Genomic DNA, 17102 nt, shown 5'->3' with positions numbered 1-17102 from the left:
AAATACTGAACTTTTGTTGTGCATCACTGATGCATAAATAATTACCGATCACTCTATAATCTCTTTAATCATTACACAGATGCATAAATAAGTACCGATCATTACCAATTATCTCTTAATCAATATTAAATTTATTTTGCGATTTGAAAGTTTGTATTTACAAAAATCTAGAATCAGGTCCAAAAATGAAAATGCTTTACACTTATGGTCTTAACACACATATTCTGCAACACAAAGAATATAGAAATTTTTCGACATACTGCCAATTTCAACTTTTTTATAAAAAAAAAAACAACAGAGGAAAAGAGGAAGTTGTAAAAACAATAAAAAAATTTTGTGGGTCCTACAAGATTATGTTGAAAAATTTCTCTCTTCAGAAAATTTCCCTAAAAATCTAATTAATCAGTTGCACACTTAGACTAGTAAATTCTTAACATTCATTATTAACTATTTCCAATTTCAATATACTATGCAAATATTATTAAGGACCTGATTCTAGAATTTTGTAAATACAAACTTTCAAATCAAAAAATAAATACAAATCAATATTACTGTGAAATAAATTCCTTTTACCCTAAATATGACCAAATCAATTTTTGCAAAGTATTTAAAAAATCACCAAAAACACTTCTCAGCAATTACAGCACGTATCATACCTTCTTTTAAATCTAAAAAAATTTTAAGTCACTGGATCAAGATCTTAATCCTACTGCAAACTGTAACTGTACTATGACAGAATATCTTCCATTTCTCAACAAACACCATAAGCATATCATTACAAGAAAATTAGCCATTGTCCAATATCAAAAAGCAATTAAGAGAACTGATGAAATTAGAAACTAAAATTAGGCTAGTCTACAGCATTAAAAACTTAAACTGCCTTTAATATTGATAGAACCTCAATGAATTTATTTTCAAAGCAATTTATAAACTTAATCTACCTAGTAAAACATTCTTTGAATGGAAAGAAAAAGTTTTAACAAAATAAAACAACAGATTAATAAGTTAAAACTTTCAGGTGATTTAAATAGAAACAAGATTCAGCAAAAGACACAAGCTCTTACACAAAAAATTTACTATCCCTAAATTAGATAAAGGCAAATTCCAAATCTACCCTTCTTTCTTAAAAATTAATAAAACCAATAAATATCAACAAGAAATAGAATATCTTGATCTTCATATCATTAATTATAAAACAAATTTTTTGACGAAAAAAATACTTTTTTTTATTTTTCTACAATTAAACTTATTAACCCTTTGCGGCTCAGTGTTCCACTACATGGAACACCCAAATTGAATCGCTTCTGAAACCTTTAAATTAAACCGTAAATAGGTAAAAATGTCTTTATAATATACTTTGAACTTTTCTTTTCAAACAGTAGATAGCAGCATATCACAAGGAGACACAGAATTTTCATTTATTATGTGTTATTAAAATCCACATTTTTTCAAGTAATTTTCTCTATTTTTTTAATGACATAAAAAATTTTATTTGGAAAAAAAAAATTAGGCATAATTTTGCTGGCTTTCCAAATTATCTGTTCTATATTTTTTTTAATCTTTCAGACAAAAACCATACGCAGAATCATTGAATAAACCCTGGTGTTCCATTAGCAAGAACACTGCGCCTTTAGCGATCTCATGCTGTTACGAATCAGAACATCTGCTTAGGAGAGAACATCCGTTGTTTACGTTTTCTGTTTCCGTTGCTTTGGGGGGGGGAATGAATTGAAACAAAGCAGTATTGAGGGGTGAGGTCTGTTTTGTGTTATAAAAGTCCTAATATTGACATCTCGAATTTTTTGGGACTAATTTTTTTTTAAGGCGGTAATTTTATTAGTAGCTTGACTCATCTTTACTTAGACCTGCGCGAATTTTTTGCTGTCGCTTTTTAGTCTCATAATTGTGTATATATTTTTCGTGTATGTATATATCATAGGCTTATTTTTTTTTATTGTTAATATTAACCGTAGTTAATTTTTTTATTATTAATTTCCCATAAATGGCGCAGAGAGGTCTAACTCTTTCCGAAAATTTGTAAATATTTTTGTATATAGGACTTGTATATATTGATATTTATCTCATTTATCCGTATATATTCAAGAATATTGTGTATATCCAGGAAACCATGTATACAGCCATAATACAGAGTTTTTTCATTCTTATACAAACGCTTCTATTCATTTTCGTGCTTCACTGCAATGCTCGCTTAGTCGCACTTTTAAAAGCTCTGGCGGCGCAGTGTTCCACCTCATGGAACACCTACAGAATTAAAACGGTAAGTGCATCTTTTACAAAATTTTACCTGTATACTCCTTTAGGACTAAATAGACTGCATACAACTTTTTTTTGTTTTTTGTTGTTGAAATTCCGACGTTAACGTATAGTGCGCCGCAAAGGGTTAACTGGAAATCTAATATCTACAGGAAAGTCACCAGAAACACAATACACAATCAAATTAATAGATTAAAAAAATCTGCATAAAGTTAAGGACTTAAATTACTGTGAAACTGCTTTTAATTACTTTTTCATTAAAAACAGTTTCACAATGTTTTACTTCACACACATATACCGTAATTTCCGGAAGAAACGCCGCGGCGTTTACGTATTTAAAACTTAAATTTTCAGCGGGTGCAGCGTTTCTACCCATGCGGCGTTTAGGTGCACTAAAAATAAAATATTTCCTATGATGGTCATTGTACATAGTTTGGATGGCCTTGTCATTGTGCATAGACTGGTGCTTTTTCCACACAAAACACCACTCAGTTGCTTTTTGCGAACGTTATTTTGTTTACATTCTTTCCCTTGAACGGACCTACATGCCTTATTCACCCTAAACGAGATCTCAGAACAATAACACTCTTCCCCCTTTCAAATCAACATTGTCATCAGTTTGAATAGTCTCTCTCCTCTGCCATTCGATGAATCTTCCAGGACCCATCCTTTTCCCACCCCTGCCTTTTCTGCAATTTTTTTCAAAGGCGGACACGACTCCACCTGCCTCGAAATAACGAACTCTGACCTATTTCCCCTTCAGCATGAATGGATTTTTCTTGGCATTCTGCCAAATACAGATCCCATCAGTTTGGGTACAAGTACTTGTTGAATAGTTTTTAATAGTACTTGTTGAATAGTTTTTTCTTGGCATTCTGCCAAATACAGATCCCATCAGTTTGGGTACAAGTACTTGTTGAATAGTTTTTAATTAGGGAGCGGAAAATTTTTGAAAATGTCTCTAAACGGCACAGAAGCTATACATTTCTTACCTTTAATTTATTTTTGAGTTATGGTTTCATTTTATGCATTTTTCTTAACTGGTATGTCATATATCAGGACTTAGGTTGAGATTTTGCATCTATACGGCCCACGACGATGTCACGCGCAATTTAATCTATTGCGGCGTTTACGCTGATGCGGCGTTTCTGTGTAATTTAAATTTTTTTCCCACCATTTTTCTCGAGTGCGGCGTTTACGCTGATGCGGCCTTTCTTCCGGAAATTACGGTACTTATGGAAAGTAGCACACCTACAAGATTTATTATTATCTTCTTAAAGCTGATGTTGAATATCAAATTTAATCCTTAAACTAAGAAGTAATAATAAGCTTATCTAGAACTATAAAGAAGGATAAGAAATGATGTAATTAAACTGTATAAAAACTTTTCTGTAAATATTCTGGCCTCGCTCCTTTTTAGATGTAAAAATGTTTCTTTTGCAGTGAATTTTGCCAGAATTCAATTATAAAATTTTCAGTTTTACTCTCCATTTCTTACCATGCAGTTTTTATTATTATTTTCTGTTATTTATTGCTGAATGGTTATCCTGGAAGAAATCTGGGTCAATGGAAAACCTTTTCCTGTCTCAATTTAATGCCAATAAAAATGCAGTTTTAACATAACAGTAAAATGGATTCTCCCAAAATTTACTCAAGGCAACCTTTAGCACTTAAAGCTTGTTGTTGTGATACTCATTTTGAAATTTCCACTGGTTAGGGTAAAATTTAAGATTAATTTTGGCTAATTAATATTTAAAAATTTCATTGTTTATTTAACTTTTACTTGTTCCTTTCATTTCATTTGCATCTTGATTTTTATTCTTTTTTTCGTTTAAATATTACTTTTTCATTTAAATGTTGTTCTATATGAACACTATATTTATTTCTGAAATTAATTGCAAATAACTGTCTAAGATTTAAATTTGGATTTTATAAAACTGAAAAAAGAATGTAAAATTTAAGTAGGATTTTGCTCAGAAATGCGAAATGACAAAATGTGCTCCTCATGAATTGTAAGTAGTTGTATGGCAATATTCCAATTTCCCTCGATGAGTCAGAACCTTTTTATGGAATCAGCAATAATTCTCGTTTTATTTAAGTTTTGTATTTTAATAAACAATTCCAGTTTAATTATTTACAAATTCCAATTACTTATATTCACAACAGTGCATATTTACTATCTAAATTTCACTTCACATTTTATAGGAGATAATTTCCTTCACATAAAGTGAAATACGTTTAATGCAAAAACGCTTTCGACGAAATATCGGTTAACACGAAAAAAAAGAATGGTCCTGACAAACTACTATGTATTTTCATGAAACTTTTTCTCTCTTAACACGGAACAAAAAAAATCACTTAACACGAAAAGATTTCCTTTCTGGAAATGAACAAAATACAGAAAACAACAGCCGCGCAGGTGAAATTTAAGAGGGATATGAAATGAAAGGGCAGTGGTTTCACATGTTTCATAGAAAGGAGGCTAAATTGGCTTTGAAATACTCTCGGATTAGTCTGTGACACGAGCCAATTTTGTTTATCTAAACTACTTTCACCCTCCACCCCAACAAACGCCGCACAAAAACATCTCCTCCCTTATCATTTGGCTTTGGGTTTCAGTGACGAGTACATTGCAGTGTGAGTAGAAAAATCAGTGAGTTTGGTTGGCGTTCCTTTTTTGTCTATTTTAGAAGAATATTTTTATGAGCACAATTGCAAAGAGCTCAGGGGGAAAGCAAACTACTATTTTGCTTAAAATGAAGCCAGAGCGAAAACGGATGAGAACGGCCAAGCCAAGGACTTAGAGATGGCTTTACTTCCTTGGTTCAAACAAGCGAGATCTCAGAATGCTCCCATACCAGGACCTTTTAATGCTAGAAAGAAGAAATGAATTTGCTAGAAAAGTGGGTATTACATTTTCTGCAAATCCAGGATGATTGGAACTATCCAAGAAAAGAAATTGCATAGTGCTAGAAGCTAATCAGGTTTTACCGACCATGATAGTAAATTGGTTTCAGGATATGTTGCCTTCAATACTTGAAGAATATGAAGTGAAAGATGTCTTCAATGTGGAGATGTCAACGTGGAAAGATGTCTTCAACATTCAAAATTGAGTTATTTTACCGCTGCTTACCCAATAATACTTCCCCATTTAAAGGACAATCGTGTTCAGGGAAAAAACTGTCTAAAGAACGGATTATGGCATTGGTAGGAAGTAGTTTGGATGGTTCTAAAAAACTAGCCCTATTTGTTATTGGCAAAAGTTTGAAACTGCAATGTTTTACGAATGTAAGAACATTACCAGTTGAAAATACAGAAAATAAAAATGCATGAATGGTAGATACGATGTTCACCAATTGGAACGTAAAGTTAGATGAGCGATTCTTACAAGAAAAGTGTAAGGTTGCAATGATAATTGATAATTGTCCGAGTCATCCCAATGTTGTATTGAAAGCTATAACGCTTCATCTTTTTGCTTCCAAATACAACAAGTGTCTTGCAGCCTTATGATCAAGGGATTATATAAAATATGAAATTTTTCTACTGGAAGCAATTACTTCGAAAATATTTACTCACAATCCAAGGAAATGAAGATTTCTTGATCAGTTTATTAGATGCTCTTCATATGTTGTATTCTGAGTGGGATTCAGCGACTCAAAGGACGACTGAAATTGTTTTCGTCCTGTAGGGTTATCAAAAGTATCAGATTATTTGGCGCCAAAAGAAATGAAGAAGGAGGATATTGAAACTGAGCCGGCACTTAATAAAATGTTTTAGAAAGTTAATGTATTATTGGACTGTCCTACTGTATCATCGGAAGACTTCGCTGCAGTGGACGATAATGCATGTACAGCCCCAATTATGGCAGACAAAGACATTTTGGAGTTTGTACAAAGCTAAAAAAATGTCATTGATTCAGATTCCGACAACAAAAATGAAATGAATAATGAACGTCCTGCTCCCACGTCATCTGAAATGAAGAACATCATGAAAAGCATGCGCAGTTATATAGACGCACATTCCAATGGTGAAAAGAATTACAAAATGGACGACGTCAAACAATTTGTTGACAATTGGATGCTAAAAATGATAATGCAAAGAAAAATATCAAATTATTTTCCAAAAATTCAATAAATATTTTGTTTTTCAAAAAACTTGAAAATATTGCATTAAATTTCATTAAATTCGTGTGGAATTTTTCTTTTATTGATTTTTATTAAATACATGCACATATACATATCTACGTAAATTAAATGTACTCTAAAAATCTTAATTTTGTTGAATATATGTTTTTTTTTGGGGGGGGGGGGAATAACCTTTAACACGAAAAAATAATTCAGTCCCCTCAGTTTCGTGTTAAACGATTTTCACTTTATTCCCCATTAAATTAAATTTTATCTTTGTGGAAATAGTGCAGGATTTTACTTTTTAAGTCCTTTTTAAATTTATTAAAAAAAATTAATTTTAAAGTTATTCTTTATGAAAAAATATATATAGAAAGAAAGAGAGCATGCAATGTGTCTAAAATAAATTTAGGCAGGTGAAAAATTTGCAGCACTTTTAGTACGGGGAGAAAAACACAGCTCCAAAAGTCTGATGATAGAAAATAAGATTTTTTAAAAACTAGAAGATTTAAAATGGTAAATAAGTTGTAGTCACATTACCCATGGGCAAATCCATAAAAATTCCACTGTAAGAATCCATTTGCCATAATTTGAAGTCACTTCAAATTACCTGCAATCAGTGGTTTTACCATTTTATTGAGTATCACATTAACCATCCATTAACTGTAAGCAAGAAGGGGGATTTTTTAAAATCATTTTATATGTTTATTTATTGCTTTTTGACTGATGGACTGGAAGTCTGGAAATTAGACCATTCTGGGTACTGGATATCCAGATTTCAGATTATGTACAGTTTTCCATTTAAACACAGTAATACAGCTTGTAATATATATAATATGAAGTTCGTAACAAAATTTGATAATTAAAATTTACAGCTACTTACCTCAAAGTACCAGCTCGAAGGTCTCTTAACCTCTGTTCCATACGATCTAATCCTTCTAACTGCCTCTGTCTATTACGTCGAGAAGCATATGGATTTAATGGTGGATGTTTTTGTGAGTTTTGCACAGAAGCATCTCTAGAATTATGTGATGAACTTGTATTATCTACATTCCCTTTAGAATCAGAATTACTTATTTGTCCTGATGCTGTGTATGATGATGAAACAGAGTTTTTAGCAGCTGTGTTTTGATAACCTGAGGTTGAAGGTGAATTAACAGATGAAACAAGGAAAGTTTTAGAGTTATCACGAGAAGAACGTGCACCAGAATTCAAGCCCAAATTGCTAGATTTTCTCTTCGCTAAATCTTGAGAATGGAAATCATCTTCATCACTACTTGACATATGACTAGATGTGGAATTATTCTGCCGATCTATGTGACGCTTAAGAACTCCTCGTTTACCATTGACACATGGTTCAATTTCTGGTGGAGGACGTTTTGAAATTTTCACATCAATGCTAAAAGAGAAAAGTATTTTTCATTTCCTGAAAAATTTTAACATATAAAAAATAAATAGAAGAAGGGGGAGAAGGAAAATTATTTCAATAATAAGGCCTTTTTTTAAATATAAATTAATAAAAACTAAGACAGGAAAGATATCACAAAACAAGTACAAGCATTTTAAAACTAAATGTGAAAACCATTATACGAGGGTCGGAACTTTAATAGCGGAAACAGAGCTGAAAAAACGCTACGCAACAAAACCAAAGAATATCGCGTATACCACACGTGAACTACATACCTACCTTACCTCTCAGGAAAAAGACTCGTCCTGCCTACATCATGCGCATGCAGAGTGACGCAAAGAACGGATCCTTCTATTAGCTCGCAGTCTAAAGTAAGTGTTGTCAGGATGTTTTCAAAACAAGAACAACAATGTTGGATAAAAATTTAATGTGCCAGAGGTCTTACAGCACGACAGTGTCATCAAGGGCTCCAAGAGGCTTGCGGGGAATCTGCATTGCGTTACAGAATCGTAGCAAGATGGGTGAAAGCATTCAATTGAGGACGCCAAAACGTGGCAGATATGCTGCGGCCAGGTCGTCCGAGTGTCAGCGATACAGACGTGCAAGCTGTTGCCCCACTAATGGACAGTGATCACCGCCAAACGATTCGTCAGCTGGCCGGACAAACAGGATTAGCGCATACGACTGTGCTGCACATTCTGAAGGAACGCCTGTCCATGAGAAAAATTGCTTCACGATGGGTTCCACATCAATTGACGGAAATGCAGAAATGGCTACGATATGATGCTGCCCAAACCCACCTGGAGCGCTATGAGCGCGAAGGAGATGCTTTTTTACGCCGTATCATTACGCTGGATGAGACTTGGGCCCGATCGTACCAGCCAGAACTGAAATGGCAATCAAACGAATGGTGTCATCACGGGTCACCACGACGCTCGAAATTTCGTCAGAACCCCAGCAATCTGAAAGTTATGGTGATTCTCGTGTACGACTGTGATGGTGTCATCCTAACGCATACTGTTCCCCCACAGCAGACCATCACTGTGCAGTATTACTGCTCATTTTTGGAGCACAATCTCTGACCAGCTTTGAGAAAAAAACAGTGACACTTTCTGCAGAACGCTCCTCTCATTTTGCATGACAATGCTCGGCTGCATGCAGCGCAAGCTGTGACCGATTTGTTCAAGCGATGAGGCTGGGAAGTGCTTTACCATCCACCATCCTCCCCAGATCTAAGTCCTTGTGACTATGACTTAATTCCTAAGATGAATGAACCACTTCGTGGCACTTGCTTCCAAACTGTTCCTGAGATTCTTGTGGCAGTAGATCGGTCCATTCAAACTATCAACAAAACAGGCGCTGCTACAGGTATTCTGCGACTTCCACATCATTGGAAACGGGTTGTACACAATGCTGGCGACTATATTGAAGGACTGTAAAACATGGTGACATGAATCACTTTTGTATTCCTTGTAAATAAATAGTTGCCACTATTAAAGTTCCAACCCTCATATTCTATTAACAAAAAAATGTATTTTTAATTTACTTCACCCAAATCTTTTTAAACACTCACCCAATAAATTTAAATAAAAATAAGAAAAGATTTTTTTTGCATATTTAAGTAATTATTCAGAAGCATGATAAAGCCTAATAAAATTGTATGTTTTATGGCATTCTTTTGCTTATTAATTTGCTTAATTTTCACATTTAGGGTTAGACTTCACATATTAAATCTGTGGACATGTTTTATATAGCAGTACTTATTTCTTGTAAAGAATTGCAGATCTTGCGATTCTGACTTGAACTGTGAAAACAGCTAAAATAGAACCATATTTATGCACAAAAATGCTACTGACAAGCCTTAATAACAGCTTGTTTTATCACCAAGTAAGTGAATTTCTGGAAATTTTGAAAGAACACATTTTCAGACACAGGAATTTTTTAAAATTTATTTTTTAATTTTATTTATTAATTTATTTTGTGCACGTGTGGGGGGTCCAAAACTGATACACCTTCAACACCATATAAATACAAACTTAGACAGCCTAAGTACTATTTATGAGTTTATTATTAGTTTCAATAAATTGTCAAAATACAGTAACACCTCTGAATATGGGACACCCACCAGACCAGACATTTTGTCCCTTAAATAATATTTTGCCATTCTTCAGAAGGTACATAGTGTTACAAAATGTACAGGTACGATACATTTTGTAACAAATGGCTTCCCTCCAAAGCAGTTTTATGGTTGCCATAAAATAGCAAGGAAGGCAGGATTGCCACACATGGGGAGAAATCGCCCATTTGGTGACAAAATTGGCGATATGCCATGGACGGATGGAGGACCTTCTGGAACGAATTCTTACCGGTTTAGCCCAGAACGTTCTCGAACACAAGCCGAAAGCTATATAAACCTTGCTGGTCCGCAGTATGAGTCAGTGTGCCTTGTCGAGAGGGCAACTCGGTGTGTGCCTCATCAGTCATTGAGCGAGTGTCTCAAAGTCTAGCGCCGAGTTGGTCATCGAGTGCATTGAAGAGTCTCTTAGTGCATCGTCAAACTCCAGGAATGACTGAACCAAAGAGTCTGGAGCCGTGCTCTGTGTGTCATCGAATACATCACGAGTTGTAGCGTGGAGAGTCTCGAGAGTGCGTGGAGTTCCGAGAACGCCCGAGCAGAGTTGGGAGCTGTACTCTGATGCCTTGCAGTGAAGCTGTCTCCACCGTTATTGCCTGACAGTCTGAAGACTGTGTCGCTGATCGTTCCAGTGTGTTTATTGTAGATCTTCGATGACTGTAAAAGTGTTTTGGAGCTGTCCTGATTAATATTGGTAAATAAAGTGCATTTCAATGTTCCATCAACTGCTGTCATCCTTATTCACTCCAAATCCACACGAACCCCATACGAACATAAAGGAAGAAAATAACGTAAAAACAACTGGTGTCAGAAAAGAAAAATGCAACAATACTAAAAAGATGTAATTTAATTAGAAATTCAATTTGTATCAAGGTTTCAATAAATGATATATAAATAAGTAACATAGTCATGGGTATTATTTGAATTTGAAGTTAATGAAAAATGAAGCTTTTTAATTAAAAACTTTAATTATTGCAAAAATGTATGAAATGAACAACACAGAATACTTTCAGAAATCTACTGAAAATAAGTTATATGGTTTATGTTGCTTTAATAAGTTATATAATAAGTTTTTGTTGTTTGACTTCTAAATTAAGTTATATGAGTTTGTTTGAAAATCTGCCCATTGCAAGCTTTTTTCTATGTGGATATTATAACATTTTTTTATGTGGCTATTATTATATTTATTTTTATGTGGACACTACTGTATCAAAGTCACTGATGATCTTAAGTTCTGCCGTGCCAGCAATGGTTATCATGAATTTTTTTTATTATTATTTATTTGGGTAATGTATTTTAAGGTATCTGTTTATTTATTTATTTATTTATTTTTGTCATGCTTTTCATCTGGCTCTTCTTTGTATTCCTCTCTGCTTTCCAAGCTAATTTTTTAAAGGCATCAAGTACAGTTCGAATAAAAGATTTTATGCAGTCATTGGTGCCTTCAGTACACAAGTTTTCATTAATTTCTATATATTTTTGCATTTGAGCACTGACATTGATTTTGACAATTCAAACAATTCATTTTTATCAATAGTAATTTCAATGAGGGCACTCGAAATCGAAATTTCGAAGCCTGCTTTCTTAAAACACACACTTTGTAACACAACTTTGTAATATGGATTTAGTAGCCTTTGTCATCCACTGAATGCCATTCAATGCACTTACATATTTTGCAAACTGGTCGTAGTTTCTGCAACCAGCTTGTCAAAGAACAAGCTATAAAAACAATTTTCTGCAATGTACCTTGAAGCTTCTAATTATATTTTGGTCCAAAAGCCTGCACTATTGATGTTGCATTAGCTGGGAAACACACATTTTCAAAGACACAGGAATTTTTTTAAATTTATTTTTAAATTTTATTTATTAATTTATTTTGTGCACGTGTGGGGGGTCCAAAACTGATACACCTTCAACACCATATAAATACAAACTTGGACAGCCTAAGTACTACTTATGAGTTTATTATTAGTTTCAATAAATTGTCAAAATACAGTAACACCTCTGAATATGGGACACCCACCAGACCAGACATTTTGCCCCTTAAATAATATTTTGCCATTCTTCAGAAGGTACATAGTGTTACAAAATGTACAGGTACGGTACATTTTGTAACAAATGGCTTCCCTCCAAAGCAGTTTTATGGTTGTCATAAAATAGCAAGGAAGGCAGGATTGCCACACGTGGGGAGAAATCGCTAATTTTGTCACCAAATGGTTATTTTTGTTGGGTGGGATGGCAAATAATCAAGAAATAAAAGAATGTTCTTATTTTTTCCAGATACTGTTTAATCAAGAGCAATCAACTATTCTGACATTATGCTTTGCATCATCCATGACTTTTTATTGCAATACCAATGGACAGATAAAGCTTTAGAATGACGTTTTTCAAGCACCTTGGTTTCTTGGCCTTTTCAATTACAAGTGGTGGCTCAAGCTCTCCTTCCATGTTTCAACAAAGTATCACAATCAGACATTTCCTTGGAGCTTTTCTCCTTTGAAATATAGAGTTTTATTAGGCAAAATTCAATAAAATAATCCAGTTTCATCTCCACTGCAGATATTTTTAGTCTCATATGCTTCACAAATTTCATTTAGGATTTTTATTCAGTTACATATTGCATATCTACACAAATACAAACATCACAAGTAGTCTTAAAAGTAATACAGTAGACGTCCAGAAATCCGCAATGCTTGGGACCAGAGGTTGTGCAGATTTTTTTAGGATTTTGTGGATTTCAGGACAGAAAAGATAAATCGTAATATTCAGACTAAAAGTGTGAAATAAATAAGATATCAGATACATTTAATTAAGTTATTATATAAATTATTACAATAATATACATTATTACATCAATTTATTATATGTGTTAAATTATTATTATATGTATATATATTTATTATATTATTCTTTATATTAGCGATTAAAGGGACATTCAAAAACATTACGGACATATACAATAAAGACATAAAAATAAGGGATATTAATAAAGCATAATTTTTTAAACTTTGGGGTACTCCAGAGTAAGTTTTTTTTTATTTTTTTATTTTTTTAATTATATAGAGTCATAATCTTTTGCTCTGTGACACAGCTCTGTTGTTTTAAAAATTTTAGATATGTGTTCACCATGTTCTAAACACTCATTAAAAAATATTTTCTCACTCCTATGAAGTTCACTATCTGTGTCAGTGTTGGAATTGTTTTCTTGCTGTGACAAGTTCAAAACAGAGCCAATGATTTCATCATCAGTCATCTGATATGCCAGTGTTGGCTCATCTGAACACATCATACATTCAATGATATCTTCTTCTTACAAAGCCTCCTCATTTATTCTTTCTTTCGAATATAAAAGCAATTCTCTCGCTTTAAACCTTGCTGCACTGACCCTAAAACCAGAAAATTCCCTGTCACCACTCTCAAATTCAATAAACAGAGAAGATGGCCATACATTACGCCTGGCATTTACTAATGTTGTTTGGGAAACAGAATCCCATGATTTTGCTAACAAATAAATGCAGTCATTGATGGTGAATTTTTTTTTATATAACTAAAAATTGAAATAGAATGGTCACCTAAAAGAATTTTTTTCAGAATTTCCGATTTATTTTTTACCTCGATACAGATTGGAGGGGAAAAAAACTTTTGCCATGATGTCAAAAATTTGGTATTTCTGACTCTGGTCATTATTATTTATTATTTGGACTGTTATGTCATTATTATTTGGTAAGTATTTTTTCTTTAATACTTCGATCTCCATGTTGCGGTTTCCAGAACCTATAAATTGAATGTTTATATTTTGAGAGGTAATGCGGATTTCGAGATTTGGCAGATTTCAGGTCAGCGGATTTTCAGTATTTGACTGTATTTGCTTTGCTTAAATTTTTGTAACTAACCATCTGATGCTTTGAAATTCAGACTTTTCGAAACTTCTTTTGCCTTTTCTCGCAATGATACTCCACTTACAGGAATAGTGTTTCCGTTTACAGAACAAAACCAAATGAATGCTACTGTATCAATTTCCCATGCTTCAATTTGCAAAATCATTAGGTTATACTGATGCAGGAACGTACAAAATTTTACTGGGATTTGAACTCTGGAACTCCCAAATATGCATCGAGCGTGCTTCCAGTTCTACCATGAAGGTATGCAGAAAGGAAGGAGATAATAACTTATAATACTCCCACTTTTAAAAGACAACTGAGATTAGGAGACCCAATCATCAAATCCTGGTGGTGACAAATTATTCTCCACCACCTTTTAGTTCAGGCTTGTAAAGTCTTTTAGACTTTTCCAATGTACGGAGACTGAAGAAAATCGCATTTCTCTCACCTGGATTCAAACTCCAGACCTTCCCAAATATATGGTGAGCATGCCTATAGTTATACCATGAAGGCATGCAGAAAGGAAAATACCTTATAAGTTTTCTAGATTTTACTCTTGGAATGTTCATTTTAATTAGTAATCCATAATACTTTTATTTCTTACTTGGCTTTTACTTATTCCAAATTTCTGCACTAAATCTCTCAATTTCTGCTACATGGATTACATCAACTTTTTATTTTAATGTTAATCTTTCCCTCTTTGAGGCCATGCTAGATTGGCTAAAACTGAAACACTACATCCTTATCTCGGTTGCCACATAGCTGTTTTGGCCACATACTGCTCTGCCTCATGAATACTTTTTCATGACTTTTTGTTAATGGTGCAAGTAAAGTAATAATAATATGTTGTAAGGAGTATATTAATTTTCTAATAGTTACTTTTAATTCTGAAACCCTTTCCTTTACTCTCTTGTTACTCCTCCTACAAATCCTTACCAGAATGAGTTTTCAGTATCGCATTTTAAGTAAATGAAGTAGAACCAGTGTTTAATGGGAACTTCAGTCACTTCCGAAGAGGAGCTCAGAAGTTCTCAGCAAACGTGTTCTGACTTCTGGCCACGTCACTGCTTTAAGCCTATCTTACTGCATTCAGCCGCAGTCTTTCGTACCTGTTAGTATTCACCGGTGAGGTCTATTTATGGGCTAACTCAGTTATTTCTGTACCGCTTTGGATAAATTTTAATTCGTTCGAATTCGTTTAGTTCCTCATTCTCTATCTTAAGCCCAAGTGCAGGCTTTCTTGTAAGCCCGAGAGGGGGGCCAACTATCAATTATTTCTTTGAGTGAATAAAAGGGTATTTTAACCCTTCCTTGGATTCTTCCTTGTTTCTGTAGTTGTCAGAAGGCCAGCGAATAGTCGCTAAACTCTTCTTCAAGATTCCAGTTGCAAAGGACATGTAACTTAAATAGAACTTTATAATGTCAAAAACTTAGCATATAAAAAAATTATTTCTGCAGCAATTTTTTAAAATTTTTTATATTTTCAGCATTTATAAAATACTAGTGGGCTCCAGCCAAAACACAATTTATAAGTTCTATGCCCACTTAAACAGAAAATTTAGAAAAAAAAAAAAAAAAATTCAATATGAATAAAATCAGTTAACTTTTTCCAAACGACAACCAATTCGTAAGAGCTCTTAGACAAATTTTAAACAAATATCAGATTCAATTTGCTTTAAATTATTTTGTTGATATTATAGTATTCTCTCCAAATTTTGGTGAACATTTAAATCATCTTAAAATAATATTTGATATATGTGAGAAAGAGAATATAAAATTAAAACAATCTAAATGTAATTTTGCTAAAGAAAAAATAAATTTTCTAGGATATGAAATTCAAGCATGTAAATACCAGCCCAGTAATGCAAATATAGAGGTTATTAAGAAATTGCAACCCCCTAAAAATATCAAAGAATTACAAAGATTTTTAGGAAGTATTAATGTTTATCATTAATAGTTATATTATAATTCTGATTCATACATTTTTATCTTACATATTTCCCCCCTTCAAAAAGAAAAAGGCGTAGCGACAGAGAAGCCTTTTTAAAGAAAAAGAGTTAAAACACTAACAAATTAAAAAAAAAAAAAAAAAAAAAAAAATAAGTCATCAAATTTTTGTTCTGTAAAGAATAATTTATAAAGATCAATTTTTTTTTAAATTTTTAATTTTTAGAGTCCTATTAAATTTTTCAGCATTTCAGTCCAAAAGTGTTTGTGCTTGAGAGTTCATATAATCATAATTCTTCAGGGAAGGTTCTTTTTATTACAGAATATCACAAAATAAACTTTTACATAATCATTACTTATAATTAAATGCACATAAATATTTATGATATTAATTTTCATATTGATAAATTATATTTTAATACCATATAATAAGAGGATTAAGATTTTCAGAATTTATGGTTTCACCGTTATCATCTTTCATTTACAATTCCTTTATTTTACCATACTGGAAGGCCTCGCAATACTTCTAAACAAACATATCCATCAATAGGGCTGTCCTCTTGAGCTAACCAGTGTGTTCTCTGCACTGGTGGCCCAGGGTGCCTAGACAGTTACTTGAAAAGGCCTCCGTTCCTTGCATTAAGGTAACTGGCCTTTGAGAATCGCACTAATACATTCCATAATAAAAAATATAAAAAATTTACATGCATTCATAAAATGAGAGCCTCCAACATTATCTTGCATGAAGAGGGTAAAAGGAACAACTGTACAGAGGTAATAACAGGCCTCTGTTGAAGGAACCAATACTCCCTCGACATACACTATACTTAACATACAATCACCCATAAATTTAACATGCATTTACCATAATTTCATATTACGTATCTGTAATAATTTCACTTATTTTTTACACCTACTTCATTTTTAGAATAATTATAAAATTCGTATTCAAAATTCTCAACAAAATTCCAAAAACATAAAAACTTATCTTAATATCCTTCCCTATGAATAATTTAAATAGCTTAAAATTAATTACTTAATTTGCTCACACATAATTATGAAAAATTAGAAAAATTAATAAACAAGAATTTCAGATTTTCTCAAAACAAACTGCAGAAATTTTAACCAAAGTTGAAATGAAAACTAAAAAATTCACAGCATATTAAATTATTTAGTTCATGAGCTAGATTCACACGAATGCAATAATTTTTTGAGCTGTTGAAAAAGCGGAAGTGCAAATAATTTTCTGTCGCACATACTTGCAAACACTAACTCAGATCGACCTTGAACCCGCTGTAATGCTGAATTCCTAAACGGTAATTCACTGATGATTT

At 33.0% G+C, this 17102-nt stretch overlaps 1 protein-coding gene across 2 annotated transcripts in view; it reads right to left on the bottom strand.

Moving 5' to 3' along the window:
- Positions 1 to 17102, bottom strand: part of Fbxo42 (F-box protein 42) — a 96213-nt gene that overhangs the window by 11835 nt on the left and 67276 nt on the right. For both annotated transcript variants that reach the window (XM_085825789.1, XM_085825790.1), the window contains one exon: positions 7282 to 7797. In XM_085825789.1, coding sequence (XP_085681915.1) covers positions 7282 to 7797 — 516 coding nt within the window. The remainder of the gene's footprint in view (positions 1 to 7281; positions 7798 to 17102) is intronic.

This window comes from Stegodyphus dumicola, chromosome 10 (genome assembly GCF_044657685.1).
Source record: "Stegodyphus dumicola isolate Sdum_Otavi_A_Nest chromosome 10, ASM4465768v1".
Lineage (NCBI taxonomy): Eukaryota > Metazoa > Arthropoda > Arachnida > Araneae > Eresidae > Stegodyphus > Stegodyphus dumicola.
This window is presented reverse-complemented; position numbering and strand designations above follow the sequence as displayed.